This window comes from Nannospalax galili, unplaced genomic scaffold (genome assembly GCF_000622305.1).
Source record: "Nannospalax galili isolate Female #2095 unplaced genomic scaffold, S.galili_v1.0 scaffold471, whole genome shotgun sequence".
NCBI lineage: Eukaryota > Metazoa > Chordata > Mammalia > Rodentia > Spalacidae > Nannospalax > Nannospalax galili.
The window spans coordinates 2,898,890-2,914,684 of NW_008330333.1; the positions used below are offsets into that span (position 1 = coordinate 2,898,890).

Here is a 15,795-nt window from a genome sequence, read left to right on the forward strand (position 1 = left end):
TTCCCTAAAGGGGTGGGGTGGGGGTGGGAAAACCAACTAAACAACAACAACAACAGCAAAAAGAATGGTATTTATGGCAATGAGAAGGTATTTACAATAAATAAAAAGAGAAAAAAATATGCATAATGATCCCACTTCTGTGAAAAACAACTCTACCACAGCAACAAAAATGGCAGTGGCCTTGTAATCCCAAGCATGAGGCTGAGTAGATAGATGGCCTGGAACCTGAAACTTAACAGTGTTCACCCCAAGGATGCAAGGTTTCACTTTTCTCCTCCTAGACTTCCATACTGCTTTCCAATAAAACAAAACAACCAGAAAAAGGGGGAAAGGGAAAGGGGGTCACATAAGGGCAGGAAACCTGTTCTCTGACCTTGCACTTGTTCTGAGGTTGTGGCTAGCTAATCCCTTGTGCCAGAGAAATTCTTTACCTCACTTGCAGTCGGTTGCCATTTAAATGCAGCCATTGGTCCAGTCATCATCCCTTTCACGGTACTAGACTCAGGAATGGTGAGGTCCTACAGGAGAGAGGCAGAGCATCAGGACACTTTGCTTCCCTTTTGGCCACATTAACTCTCAACTAAGCCCCCAGCAAGTGCCACAGCTTAAATATAAGTTCAAGTCAATCCCCTGGGCAAGGTTCTGGTGACCATCCCTTGGGAGAAACAAGATTAAATAATTCTTGTCAACAGAAAGCGAGCCTTCTCCAATCTTGTAATAATGAAACCTGCTCCTGTGCCTAAATGTCACAAGGATGGTGGTTAATTAGGAAATCTCAACAATGGTCTGCAGTGCTGCCAACAAGTCATAGGAATATTCCTTATGATTCTTTATAAACACTAAGAAAATAGTGATGGCTTCTACCATAGTGGAATCTACCATGTCTTAAAAGGGGGTGGTGGTGGCCGGAGAGTTGGCTTAGTGGTTAGAAGCACTGGCTGCTCTTGTAAAGGACTGGGCTTCAGTTCCCAGCACCCACATGGCAGCTACTGTCCCTAACTCCAGTTCCAGGGGATCTGATGCCCTCTTCTGGCTTCTAGGAGCATTCTATGCACAGGTGCACTTAGATCCATTTAGGCAAAACACTATACACATAAACTAAAAAAGAAATCATTTACGTAGCCTGTGACCCATTCCCCTGAACAAAGCTAGTCTGGCCACTCCACTATTGCACTACCTCATACCTCCCCACCTTGGTGGGTCACCAGGTGAATGCTATTGCGCCCACAAACCTTTTACATCGCCTGACACACTGTTCCTCCCATCTTCCTGATGGGTGCCAGCTCCTCCTGACCACCCCCTCCATGGGCAGTGATCACCGTTCTGCTGCTGCATAGCCACCCTTTCCCTTGCTACTTATACCAAGCTCTGGCCACCACACCACTGTCACTGTCAGTCAGAAACTGCAAACTGAATCTCCTGTTCCCTCTTTGGACCTGTGCAGTCTAGTTTCTGCATAGTAGCCCAAGTCAGACCTCATCATGAATCTACCCAAAGCCAGTTTCCCACTTAAGCAGTGTAGGTAAAGCTTGCTGTAGTAGCCTCACGGAGGGCTGTACCTATTCCATGCTCATCTCTGCCTGAGTCCCAATTCTTCCTCTTCTTGGCCATTCTGTAGCCTACCAGCACTTCAGTCTCCCATTCCAAGCACTCCAAGCATGTACCTGCCTCAAGGCCTTTGCATGTTAGGGCTGGTCTTCCAACACATCTATTTGGAATCCAAGCTCACTTCAGGGCACTTCAAAAAGGTTCCCTTCATCAGAGTGACTTTACCTGACTTCTCTATATCTTCCCCCATTCAAAAGTGACACTGACTACAATGACAGCAAAGGCACCTCATAGCACCAATTTACAGATATGGTCTCACACAACCCTCATCACTCACAAAAGAAAACTACTATCATCTCCCTTTTATAGAAGAGAAAACTGAGATGCAGAGAGCTCAAATAGCCTTGGCTAAGAACACCTAGCTAGCCGTTAGTAAGGTAAATCAAAAACTTAAACTCTGGGGCCTGGAAAGGTGGCTCAGTAGTTAAGAGCACTGGTTTGCTCTTGCAGAGGACCTGGGTTTGTTTCCCAGCACCCACATGGAAGCTAACAATCGTCTGTTAACTTCAGTTCTAGGAGATCTGACATCCTCTTCTGACTTCTGCAGGCACTGCACAACATTGGTGGACCTACCTACATGCGGCAATATACTCATATATAGGAAAAATTCAAACTCTGGCAATTTGGCTTCAGGGCTGGTGCTTTTAAAAGCACATTCTAGGAAAGGCAGGAACCTTGCCAATTTTGTTCACTCTACCCCATGTTGAGAACCATGCCTAGCATGAAGCAGAAGCTAAGTATTTATTGGATAAGTATTTCTTTCCTGAGAGGGGCCATGTCTGTTCTTAGGCTTTCTCTCTAGACATCTGGCTTCTGTTGGAGCAGCAAAATAACATCTGTCTAATAAAGGGAAAGACAAGACTACTGTAGAGCTGCCCCAAAGAATGTTCTGTAATGGCAGATACAGTATCTATCTGTGCTAACACAGAAGTCTCTAGTCACAGTGTCAATAGAGAGCACATAACACTAGGCTAGTGATTTTAAATTTTATCCAGTGCAAGTTACATCCACATGGAGACGTGTGTGTAAGGGACAGTGCAGCTCTAAGGATGACAGAATGGGAGCAAAGAAAGCATAGCACATAGTTCAAAATGAAGAAAAGGCCCTCTATTTCTGATTCATTCTTCTTGGTATGAGTTCAAAATTTTAGGAGTAGTGGGCTAGAGAGATGGCTCAGTGGTTGAGCACTGGCTGCTCTTGCTGAGGACCCAAATTTGATTCTCAGCACTCACATGGCGGCTAACAACCAACTGTAACTCTCTCTTCTGACCTCCTTGGGCATTGCACAACATGGGTGCACTTACATACACACAGGCAATACACTCATGCACAAAAAATAAAAATAATAAAGAAAACATATATTACAAAAATTTTAGGAACAGCATAAACTTGGTCGTACTTCTGTTGGGACGATCTGTGCCTAAAGTTGTAGTTCTCAGCTTAGGACCAGGAAAGGAGAGCCCAGTCAGACATGGGAGCAGGCCTCCAGGTAAGCTCTTAACGGAAGTCTAGACATAAACTGCTTGCCTGCAGACAAGCATTTAACACTTCTGAGATCAAGGTCAGCCTGTTCAGTTATCTTAAGGGAGCAGAAGAATGGTACTCACCTGGGGCTCTGCCAAGCTAACAACCTGTGCTACTTAGTGCTCATGTCAGACAAATGACAACTATTATGGCAATATATACAACTGTACTCTGTGAGCTGCAGATGAGGTCAGATCCATCACCACTCTATTGCCAGGGCACAACCTTGAAGCACTGAACACAAATGGTTCTGCCTGCCCCCTACCTCTGGCCAAGCTCCATCTTCTGAGGCAAGGTTAGAAACGACTCTCCAGAAGTCAAGAGCAGGTAGAACTCGTAGGCTGAAATCTGGTTAAAAGTTACTACTATTCAGCCCTAAGGGGTGGACTGCTTCTCATTAGCAGCTGGAGAGACTCCTTGACATAGAAGTAGGCTTGGAAGGGCCTCTGGGGGCTGTACTTAAGTGACCTTCCACCTATTCTTACTGTATACCCAGCTCCCATCCTAGAAACAGCCTGTGCAAGGGTTGGATCAGATACTCCGTGCTCTGCAGGCATTGTTCTCAGCACTCTATTCGTGGATTCACTCAGTTCTCACAGCAAACCTATAAAGCTCAAAGTTCAGACTAGGAAATGGAGGGAAAGGTCAAAGTCGCAAAGCTGTAGCAAGGCACAGGTTATATATAACTCAGGGCCTTTGTCCTAACTTCTCTACTATACTTCGTTTTTTTTTAGTGTTTTTGGAAACAGGGTCTCCCTGTAGTTGGCCTGGAATTCACAATGGAGACCAGGCTGGTCTTGAACTCAGAGATCTACCTGCCTCTGCCTCCCAAGAGCTGGGATTAAAGGCATGCGCTACCACGCCCAGCTGCCAGTATGAATTTGGAAGATAGAATAAAACCTAGCAGCTCCAGATTCCTTCCAGATCCCCAGGAAGTACACTTGAAAACTATATTACATCTTTTATGGCTCAGATTAGGTCACATCCCTTGCAAAGTTCCCTAATCACTGAGGCTGGCATTCCCTGAACCTCCCCACCTCCTGGGCATGGTCATGGGGGCACTCCTCCCTCTACCTTTTTAGCCTTAGGACAGTATGAAGGACCTTCTCCATTCAGACGTCCCACAGAGGGAGCTCATAGGTTGAGCCTCACCAAAGATACCCTTTTAGAACCATAGTGTTTCTAAAATGTGAATCCGATTCTGACAATTAAAATTAGGGCATTTTACACGCAAATACCTTTATTTCCAGCTTCCCTTGAAGAAAACCAGATGATCTGATAATATTGGCTAGGCACCCTGCAGAGAGTGTGACTGGGGCACCCCCAGAAACATTCAGTCTTCCTGCTCTTCAACTGCAAGCCTTTCTTCCTCCATCCAGGCAGCTTCAGTTGCACCTGTCCTGTCTCATGGGTGTCTGAACCTCCAGCATTTCTCTGTGTCTTATGTTTCATCAAGACCTTACACCCACTGTTCTCGCTAGCCATCTGGCTTCTGTTCCTTTTATCCTGCTGCATATCTCCCTGCGTGCTCCTCACACCACACAGACTACCCATTTCCTGAAATTCTCTGAGGCTGGCCTCAAGCCTTGTTAAGCAAGAAGGTGAGAAACATACTATTCCCTCCTGATTTCACCTGGCAGCATTTCCAACTCTGCCACCCCTGACCATGCACTGTCTCTGCAGTGCAGCCTCTAACCTTGAGCACCCCTTCCTAACTTTTCCAAGACAAGCTCATTCAGACTCATGGATGGAACCATCCTTCCCCCAAGATAGCCTTCCAAGTCTAGAGTTTCAGTCCTGTCTGGGCTATACTTCAAATGTATCACATTCAAAAAAGAACCAGGGGCCAGAATATATAGCTTGCCTAGCATGCATCAAGCCCTGAGTTCTTACCCCAGTTTTGCAAAGAATGACAACAGCAAACCCCTCCTCCTAACTCTCCAAAAGCCCCACAGAACCAGCTCTCTTCTGTGAGCCAGCTCCATGTCCTGACTCTTGTGCATGTAAGAAAGCCATCAGCACTATTTTTCCAGGAGTGAAGCTTGCAGCCACCTTTCTTGCCCTTTTGTTTTTACTGTCCATATAACCAATTGCCAAATTACAGGAGGGTTTCCTCTGATACACCTCTTCCCCACTCCTTTCAGGACATGCTATCCCTCTCATGGTGTACAAGTGACTTTGGCCTTCTACTTGCCTACAAGCCCCCCTTTCCAACCTTGTAATTACTAAGGCCCAGCTTGGCATACACTGTGATCTCAACACAAAGCTTGAATAGCTTCTTGGGGTCCCAGTGACTTGTGGAAACTGTGTGGCCCTCTGCAACCTGGTGCCAATCTGCCTGTACCTCTTTGCTTGACACCTGACCTTCTACCTGCACAGGGACAATCTAGTCAACACTGTGCCTCACATGGACTGAACCCTTACCTCTGCAGTGTTCTCCTTCCCTTCTCACTAGCCTTCCTCCCAGCCAGGTTGGTACACATGTGCAGCTCAGGAGACTCTTCTCCTGCCTCTACCTCCTGCTCTGCTTACCATCTTGCTCTCACCTGGTCAACAGGACTCTTTAGGGTAGTACATGGCAAGGACTCCATGTCCACTAGATGAGGAGCATACTTTAAGAGCATGGCTCTACTTTACATAAAAAGAAGACACTAGTCCAGGAAGCTATAGTGGTAAACAAACCTTCTCGTCCTTTGGGGGCCGACCCCGCTTCCGGGGACTTTGCTCTTGGGCTCTTTTCAGAGAGCATTTGGAGCCTCTCTCTGCAGAGCCTGAAGTCACTCTCTTCTTTCCTTCTCCCATGTTCTTCTTCACCTTCCCTTCAGACAGGCTAAGCTTGCGCTTTTCATCACCTGAGTTTGGCCTACTTCTCTCCTCACTGGAATTACGCCGATTCTTGTCATCAGCAGAAGTGTGGGATGATGTCTGAAAGTTCAATAATAATAATGATCACTACCACAACAGATGTTGCCACCACTGACACTGCTATGGGCCACAGAGTGCTTTCAGCTCTTCTGTGAAATGTCCTCAGAGTCACCCTACCAGGCTCCTCACTCACCTGGGGAAACAGCTTAAAAAGAGAAAACCGGGGCTAGAGAGACGGCTCAGCAGTTGAGAGCACTGACTGCTCTTCTCTTCCTAAAAGCAATGTGCCTCAGAAAGGTGAGTCACAAGCATGGGTTTGAGACCACAATCACTCTCTTGCTAGGCATGTCATGGGAATGAAGTGAGTCTGGGACACATTTTACCTGCTAGGGAACTGCAAGTCTCTCTTACCTGGTCTTTCCCTTTGGCTCTCCTGAGGAACTCTTCAACGGCATCCACAGCTTGCTGGAACCGTTTGCCCTTGTTGATCTTAATCATTTCCTCTTTATGAGCATGATAAGGCTTTAGCTGTTCAACTTTGATCCAAGCACTAGCAGAAAAGAAACACAGAGAGGGTCTCATTCATACCGCCAAAATGTTGAGATCTCACCAGGGCAGGATGTGACCATCATTTCCTTAGCTGGGCTCTGAAATAGTCATGTACACCACCAATTATGTATCGCAAACTCTTGAGCCTAAAGTACATTTTCTTGAAATAAGTCAAGCAGAACCACCCCTGATCAGAACATTCCTCATGTGAGATCACCGTGCCACACATTTTCCAACTATACATACCTGCTACCTGTTCAGGTAGCAGTCTGTTGCCCTCAGTGTGCAGCATGGAGAGCAAAGAGAATCCCAGGGCCCCTGTATGCGTTACAAAACACAGCAACAAGCCGGGTGTGGTAGTGCACGCCTTTAATCCCAGCACTTGGGAGGCAGAGGCAGGCAGATCTTTGTGAGTTCGATGCCAGCCTGGTCTACATAGTGAGTTCCAGGACAGCTGAGGCTACAAGGAGACCCTGTCTCAAAAAAGACAAAAAAAAAAAAAAAAAAAAAAAGACACAGCTACACTGTTGCACAAGGAAACAATGGTTGCTAGTCAACCATTTTTTTTTTTGTTTCCTCCTTTTTTGAGACAGGCTCTCACTACTTAGCTTTTTCTGGTCCCGAACTCACCACGCAAACCAGGTTGGTTGTGAATTTGTAGCAATTCTATCTCTGCCTTCTGAATGCTGGGATTACAGGAGTGAACTACCTACCACTCATGGATTGGTCAACTATTTGAACCAGATTTTCAATCTAGATTAATAATCTAGAGACAGGATGTGACCAGGGCTAAAGAAAGGTAATTGAAGATGTCTCCTGATTATCCTGCTTCCATCTCCCAACACTTGTTATGTGGTGCTGGGGATTGAACCCACAGCCTCATGCATGCTAGGCAATCACTCTACCAACTCAGTACTCTAGCCCAAATGCAACATTTTCTAAAATTTGCTGTTCTTATAGATATTTGCGGCCACTGAGCCTACATGTATTCTTAAATGATGGTATCCATGGCTACTAAACCATACAGAACATATGGTTTAGGATGAGGGCAGCAGTCACAAGAGTAGGCTTTAAAAATGGTATTCTTCTTGAGAACAAGGGCAGAATGAACTCTGTTTTCTAATTCTTAATTTCAACTGTCAATGTGTAACATTAAAGTGAAAAAAGCAGTAAGCTGTCAATCCTAGAATATCTGGCCTATTGTGCTAACCTGAGCAAGTCTGCTGTGGTTGGCTTTCTGTGGTTTCCCTAAATGACATTCAGACTTATGGAATCCAAGTTAAAAAAGAATACATTACAGTCTTGGCAAGGTATCCATTAATTTACATATGTCTTTGCCTGTAATACAGGGTCTTACAGCATAACCTTCAGAAAAAGTGGGTCAGGCTAAGGATATAGAAATTGGGGTATGTAGTAACAGGAGTTTCTTTCCTAAGAGAAAGCCAGAGAATATTCACTCCTAATAGCCAAAGTGCTTTCAACCTCCCTCCAGCTGCTTGTACTGAGTGCTGTGCCAGCAGTTATGAGGACGGGTCACAACAAATGTGGAGCCCTGGGACCACAGCCTGCAAATCTCAGGCAGCCAACTAAGGCCAGCATGGTACCTATGTCCCTAAGGCCAAGGCAAATGACACATGGGGATGCAGATGCTAGTCTCTGACACATAGTCCAAAGCACAGAAATGTAGCAAGATGTTTTTCAGTAGTCAGCTATAGTTTGCAAGATGACAAGAAAGCCATGAGCCCAATCCTTAGGAAGGCCACATGGAAAGAAGTCTTAGCCTTGTATTGCTGACTGGTGTGTAACTAGGGACCCCCTTACCTCTTGCTGTATTTATACAGATTGTATGGCAGAGGCAAAGGCAACAAACCTGTAGTACCAACTGTCAGTCTGGCTCTGAGATCCAACTCAGTGACAGGGATGGAGCCTAAAGATCCATGGTTCTCAGGATTCACCTTTGTCCCTCTGTCAAGGAGCTTAGCTATAGGTCAGACACTTGAGACAACAATCCCATTCACTCCTTCCCACCACTGTCACCTCCCTTCAAGTCTCACATCAACCTCTGATTCAGATAAAATGCAAAAGCAAGGACAACTATGGAGGAAATGAGAATAAGCCAACCCCTACTTTTTGGTTGAAGTGTTTTAAAACAGATTACTGATTTCTACAAGAAGGAATACAGTCAAAATTCAACTTACCTTCTGAACAGGAATTTGAGATTCTACAATGAAATTTTCCTCTCTACAACTATCTTTGAAATTTTCAAATGGTTTCCTAAATGAACCAACAGTACAAATATAACTTTAAGGGGATAAAAGCAAGAAATGTTAATCTACTTAGGAAATTGACCTATTGTCAGAGAGGCATCCTGTCTCATCAGAAAAAGTCAATAAAATGCTAGCTCACTAGAGCCCAGAAGGATTACCTCTGGAAAGCAAACCTCACTTGAACTGCTCTGGCCATCGAAATAGAATGTGCTCTTCACCGATCATACCACAAAGCCCCATCTGTTTAAAGAGGTGGTACCTTTCAGCTGGACCCTCAGTAATGTACATCTTTAATTCTGAAGGCACACCAGCAAGGCTGGCATGAAACCTGTGCTCAATAAAGAGTTGCTTGGTAAATGATGCCCTCCAGCCATATGAAGGGGGATATGTGGACTACTTATCAGTGGGTGAAGAAGTAAACGCTAAAAACACTTAGCCTGGTAAGGTTTCAGCATTTGTTTTGTGTTGGTTTTAAATTTTTAAAATTAAGGTGGAGCAGGTAGATCTTTGTGAGATGGAGGCCAGCCTGGTAAGTGGAGGCTAGCTGGAATTACAGGGAGACCCTGACTCAACATAACAAAACAAAAAAAGCCAGGCATGAAGGCACATGCCTTTGATTCCAGTACTCAGAGGCAGAGGCAAGGCAGATCTCTCCGAGATCAAGGTCAGCCTGGTCTATACAGCAAGTTCCAGGCCAGCTTAGGCTACAGGGAGAAACTACCCCCATCCAAATTAATTATTTTAGATTTTTATTTTATTTTTGAGGCAGGGTCTCCCTGTAGCCACAGCTGGACTGAAAGTAACTATACAGACCAGGCTGGCCTTGAACTCACAGAGATCTGCCTGGCTCTGTAAGATTTTAATTTTTTTTGATACAAACTCTCATGTAGCCCAGGCTGGCTTCAAACACTATATGTAACCACGGATGACCTTGAACCTCTGATTCTATTGCCTCTACCTTCCAAATGCTAGGATTATAGGTATACAGCACCATTTGTAGTAGGGATAGAACCCAGGGCTTCGTGCAAGCTAGGCACTCTATCAACTGAGCTAATTCCCCAGCCCTTGTGTTGGCCTTTTGTTGTTGGTTTTCTTTTTCTTTCTTTCTTTCTTTCCTCTCTCTCTTTCTTTCTCACTTTAAGATGAGTCGACTGTCATGTTGTGCGCTGCCTTAAGAAGAGACTTATGCAGTCAGAAACATGCAGCTAGGCAGCAGCTTTTGACCTGCCAAGCTCCAGCTAGCCTGGAACTATGATATAGACCTGGTTGGCCTCAAACTCACAGAGATCCACCTGCCTCTGCCTCCTGAGTGCTGGGATTAAAGACGTGTGCCACCATGCCCGGCCCTGTGCTGGCCTTTTAAAGAATGTTCTTGGCCAGCCTGGTCTACATAGTGAGTTCTAGGCCAGATACAGAAGACCCTGTCTCCAAAAAAAAAAAGTACAGGGAGTTAATCCTGGAAAACAAACTAAATGGCAGTCCCTGAGGATATCCCTTCACATATTTGGCTGAAAGGAAAAAGCAGAGAGGTGTGTAGTGTGCTATCAGCTGTGCAAAGGAATACACAGGTAGCTCACCTCAAGAAGCTAGTCTACCTGGATGGCTGAGGGACAGAAAGAGTGGAACCACTTCACTCTTATCAGCTTCATTATATTCTGAACCATTAATATTCAGTATTAAAACTAAACTAAACCAAACCAAACCAAACCACAAATCAATACTAAAGGCTTCTATGCAGACCATGGACTACTATGGGTGATCAGAGGGTGCTCCCTCAGACTGTGGTGTGATCACACCTGGAATGGCACATAGTGGCCAATGTGCCTTTGTGTCCTGTCATACTTTCTACAGACTCTTCAAATGGAAGCCAGACCTGCCACTAAGCCACTCTCAGATTACTTACTCAAATGTATTAAAAAACAAAACAAAACAAAACACAGCATTAAAAATCTTCCCATAATGCCGGGCATGGTGGTACACGCCTGTAGTCCCAGCACTTGGGAGGCAGAGGCAGGTGGATCTCTGTGAATTCAAGGCCAGCCTGGTCTACACAGTGAGTTCCAGGACAGCTGGGGCTACAGGGAGACCCTGTCTCAAAAAGACCAAAAAAAAAAAAAAAAATCTTCCCATACTTAAAGATCTATGACACCCTCACACATGTGTCTCAGCCTTTGCTTAGACACAATGACCTGGACTAGAGTGTTGAAGTAGAGGCACATGACAGTAGACAGGAAGGGGCTGACACGAAGAGAGAGAACATGGGACTAGAAAGTCCAAAGCTGAGAACAGGGTCAGAATATAAGGGTGTCCTCCATCTGAATGTGAGGAATGGTGGTTATAAAACTCTATATATACCTTCCTCCCACTACCTTTTTTGTTTGAGATAGTGTCTCCCTGTAGCTCCAGCTAACCTGGAACTCGCTATGCAGACCCAGTTGGCCTTATCTCAGAGGTCCACCTGTCTCTGTCTCCCAAGTGCTGGGATTAAAGGTGTGCACCACTATGCCTGGCAACCCACACCCCCATTTGAAATAAGTTTTTTATTTTTTATGCTTGTGTTACATTTCTGGATGTATGTAAGGACATTCGTGGCATGCAATGCCCAGAGGACAAAAGATGGGGTCAGATACCCTGGAACTAGAGTTACAGATAGTTAGCTACCATGTGGGTGCTGGGAACCCAACCTAGGTCTTCTGCAAGAGCAGCCAGTACTCTTAACTGCTGAGCTATCTCTCTAGCCCCACCTATTCCCTTTTTAAAATCAGTGAAAAAGGTTGCGGGTGACTGAAATATTATAGGTCGAATTTAAGCAATTCAGAAATGGAGGTACCAGAAAACAAACAAGTACAACTTCACACAAAGAAAATATGGAAAATGTCTCAGTAAATTTCAAGCAAAGATTATCTTAAAGACAACAAAGGCAGGTGTGTTGTGCACTCCTATAACACCAACACTTGGGAGGTAGAGGCAGGAGGATCAGGAGTTCTAGGCCAGCTTGGGCTACATGAGACCCTGTTTCAAAACAAGAACAAATAAAAATCAAATTGACTGGTTAGTTTTCATTGTTAATGTCACAAAACCAAGAGTCACGTGAGAAGAGGGACTGCCTAGATCCAGCTAGCCTATGGCTATGTCTACAGGAAATTGTCTTGATTATTGACCAATGTGGGGAGGTCCAGTCCACTGTGAGCACTGTCATCCCTAGGCAGGTGGTCCTAGGTTGTGTAAGAAAGCTAAATGAGGGGCTCGAGAGTTGGTTCAGCGGTTAAGAACAATGGCTGTTCTTGCAGAATCTGATGCCCTCTTCTGACTCAGGCATTGCATGACATGTGTACATGTGTACATCCAGGCAATATACTTATAACACAAAAAATAAAAATAATAAAAATAAAATATTAAAAAAGAAAAAGCTAGCTGAGCATGAGCCACAGGGGAAGAAGCCAATGAAGAGCTTTCCTCCACTGTTCCTGCTTGATTTCCTTGCTTGACTTCCCTCAAAGTTGGTCTGTGACCTGGAAGTCAAATAAATGAAAGTGAAATAAATCCTTTCCTTCCCAAGTTATTTTTGGTCATGGTGTTTATTGCAGCAAGAGAATCCAAACTAGGATACTTGGTAACATTCTCAAGTACCAAATGAGGCTTTCCAGCTGTGCCGCCACATCAAGCAATGGCTACCACTTCTTTGTCAACCAGTTTCTACAATTCCACTGAATACCTGCTTATTCATGACATGTCATCAACCACTGAGGAAATTACTCTTTGGACAGGAGCTGCTCCTGCTGCTGGGGGAGGAGAAGCTAACTGATGCTCTCCAGGAGATCTACCATGCAGACCTGGCCCAGAGTCAGGTTATGTCAGTCAAATATCTGGAATATTGGACCTCATTACATACTTGGCTCAACTCTCCAACTATTACACAGTATTGGATATAGACAAAGTGGGTTGGTCAGTGCTAGGTGATAAGGAAAAAGTGATGTTCACATGGTTCAATCCAGAATGCTCTTCATCATCAACCACATCAGATTTTTCTAGAAGAGTCACCTTCTGTAGTGACTCAGATACCCCACACAAATCCAGGTTTGCTCTATCTTAGATATGGTCCTCTCTTTGTAATAGTGGGATGCCAACATAATTTATTAAAGAAGGAAGAGAGAAAAAGTACATGTCTAAAGCTTTAGGATCATTAGATATTAATATCTTACTCAAGGAGCTAACCTCTTTACTCTTTAATAAAGGTCCTTGCTAAAATAAAAAATCATACCTACATGTATTTTTCCCATTAAGTCATCTGTCAACTGAGTATTTCTGACTAAATTCCATGTTCCTTAGGAATACAGGAACAGGCCATGGGAATATAGGAACATTCATTGGGCCAGGGTACAATCTAATGGAGTCCTCAACACAGGATGGGCCAGGATCATATTTGCCCTATCCCTGATGTTAGCTTTAAAGAAAGAGCTGCTCAGCTTCTACCATAGCTACTGACAGATCTGTCCCTTAGTAAGTAGTGCTCATCTCTAAAAAAATTCACTTGCTGTCTCCTGTCCACACCACCTCCCAAGCACAATTTATAAAGGAGTCACTGTATTGGTCCTAAACATAGTCATATAACATTCCACTTGTACCCCTTGCAGAACTCCTGAGAGCCACTAACTGGTTCATAACTTCTGACTGTGCTTGTTTTTCAGTCTTTGCTTTCCCACACTAAAGAGTCTGACTTTCGTGCCTAACAGATCCCTTTCTCTGGATCTTGATTAGTTCTATCTGGTCCTCTGGGAAACAAGAACTAAACTGCACACAGTACACCTGGTGAAGCCTATTAGTTTTATATAGAGGTAAAGCAATGCACTGCTTCATGTCTAAACACAAAATAATACATCCTTAGGGTTGCAAGGACATCCTTAGGAATTCCCCACTCAGATTCTTATCTGACGCATTCTCTGTCATGGGCAATCTCTGTCTCTCATGTTCCTTACTTGCAGTCACCTATTTCTTGTTACCTTTTCTTCTCTGTTTTAACAGATGCATATCCTGACTGAATATTTGCTGAACACCTGCTATATATGCCAAACCACATGGGATATAAATGATGCCGCTTTTCCTGAGTAACTACAAGGTTATGCATAGCATTCTCTCTCTCTCTTTATTTTCAAATTTTTTATATTTTTATTTTTTTGGTTTTTTTGAGACAGGGTCTCCCTATAGCCCCAGCTGACCTGGAACTCACTATGCAAACCAGGCTTTGAACTTACAGAAATCTGCCTGCCTCTGCCTTCTGAGTGCTGGGACTAAAGGTGTGCACCACCAAGCCCAGCTACCTCTTTTTCAAAAAATTAGCTTTATTTTATGTGTATGAGTGTATTCCTGCATGTGTGTAAAAGTGTACCTGCATCATGTAATGCCCACGGAAGTTAGAAGAGGGTGTTGGATCCTCTGGAATTGGAGTTACGGATGTTGTCAGCTGCCATGTGGGTGCTGGGAATCGAACCTGGGTCCCGTGTAAGAGCAGCCAGTGCTCTTAACTGCTGAGTCACCACTCCAGTCCTGGACAGAAGTCCCTTATGCGGCCAAGGATGATGGTTTAGTGAGTTGAAATGGTTTGCCTAAATCAGAGAGCAGGTAGAACCCATATCTGATGCATGTTAGGCAGGTAACAGATCCAGAGCTCTTTCCAGGTAATGGGCTGCCACCAGCCAATCTGGAGATCTTACCTCCAGATAATACAATGATGTTAAATAAACCTGCCTTAACACAGAGCACTGGGGAAGCAACCTTCCTTCAGAGCAATGCTGTAAATCCTTATTATTTGTTTACTACCTACCTATAAAAAGATAACATGTGAGTCCCACAGTGAGTCTCAACTTTGGGGGGGGGGTTGCTGAGAATTGAACCCAGGTCCTCACAAATGCTAAGCACAAACTCTGAGTTTCACCCTGAACCACTGTAAAATTTTTTTTTATGTGGAACTCCACCAAAAGAGGCTTAAAGTCATTATAGCTACTAGTTGCTCTGTATCCACTTTCTTATGGACCCATTCCAGAGAGCTTGTCAATGAGAAATCATACACCATCACTACCACCAACACCAGCAAGTTATCATGTATATGTTCAGCATGTGTATTTTATTACTGGGTGCACCTGCTGCTTGGCTGAGTGTTTTTGTTTATGAAACAAAACTCCAATTTCCGGTGTCCTATTTCTAGTATTTCTTTTGGTCTTTTTGAGACAGGGTCTCCCTGTAGCCCCAGCTGTCCTGGAACTTGTTATGTAGACCAGGCTGGCCATGAACTCACAGATATCCACCTGCCTCTGCCTCCCGAGTGCTGGGATTAAAGGCGTGCACCACCACGCCTGGCTCTAGTATTTCTTATACACAGGAAAATCACTTTATCCTTCTAGGCTTTTAGCATTAAAAACACAAACCAGAGCTGGAGATGGCTCAGTAGTTAAGAGCATATACTACTCTTCCAGAGGACCTGAGTTTGATTCCCAGCATCCACGTGAGGCAGCTTACAACGACCTGTAACTCCAACTCCAGGGGAATCCAATGCCTCTAGGCTCTGTAGGCACCTGTCCTTGTGTGTACATACATACATGTGCATGCATACACACATACACACACACACACACACACACAAACACATCTTAAAAACAACCCCCAAACCAAACCAAACAACAGCTTTCAGGCCCCAAGTAATCTGAATTAACTCCGCCTCTTTTTTTTCAGACATGTCAAATTCTTCATTTAGCCACTCAAATATGGCTGATCCCACTGCCTCAGTTATTCCCTAGCATCAGTTACTCTTAAGTAGCAGTTACCCCAGGCAGGGAGCACCTTTTCCTTCCCACAATATGCAGCTTAATAGGATCCACACTGTCCTTATCATCTTGCTTGCCCAAACTCTATTCATCCTCTGGAATTGATCCTGTCTTGTCTTCCATCAGCCTTCCTGAACCTCACTGTTCTCCACTGACCTCTCCCT

The 15,795-nt window shown here is 44.5% G+C and overlaps 1 protein-coding gene across 2 annotated transcripts in view; it reads right to left on the reverse strand.

Annotated features, from left to right (window-relative positions):
* Positions 1-15,795, reverse strand: part of Glyr1 (glyoxylate reductase 1 homolog) — a 41,951-nt gene that overhangs the window by 22,478 nt on the left and 3,678 nt on the right. For both annotated transcript variants that reach the window (XM_008846550.2, XM_008846555.3), the window contains exons 4-6: positions 6,409-6,547; positions 5,815-6,057; positions 432-518 (exon numbers count right to left, since the gene is read on the reverse strand). In XM_008846550.2, the coding sequence (XP_008844772.2) occupies positions 432-518; positions 5,815-6,057; positions 6,409-6,547 (469 nt within the window). The remainder of the gene's footprint in view (positions 1-431; positions 519-5,814; positions 6,058-6,408; positions 6,548-15,795) is intronic.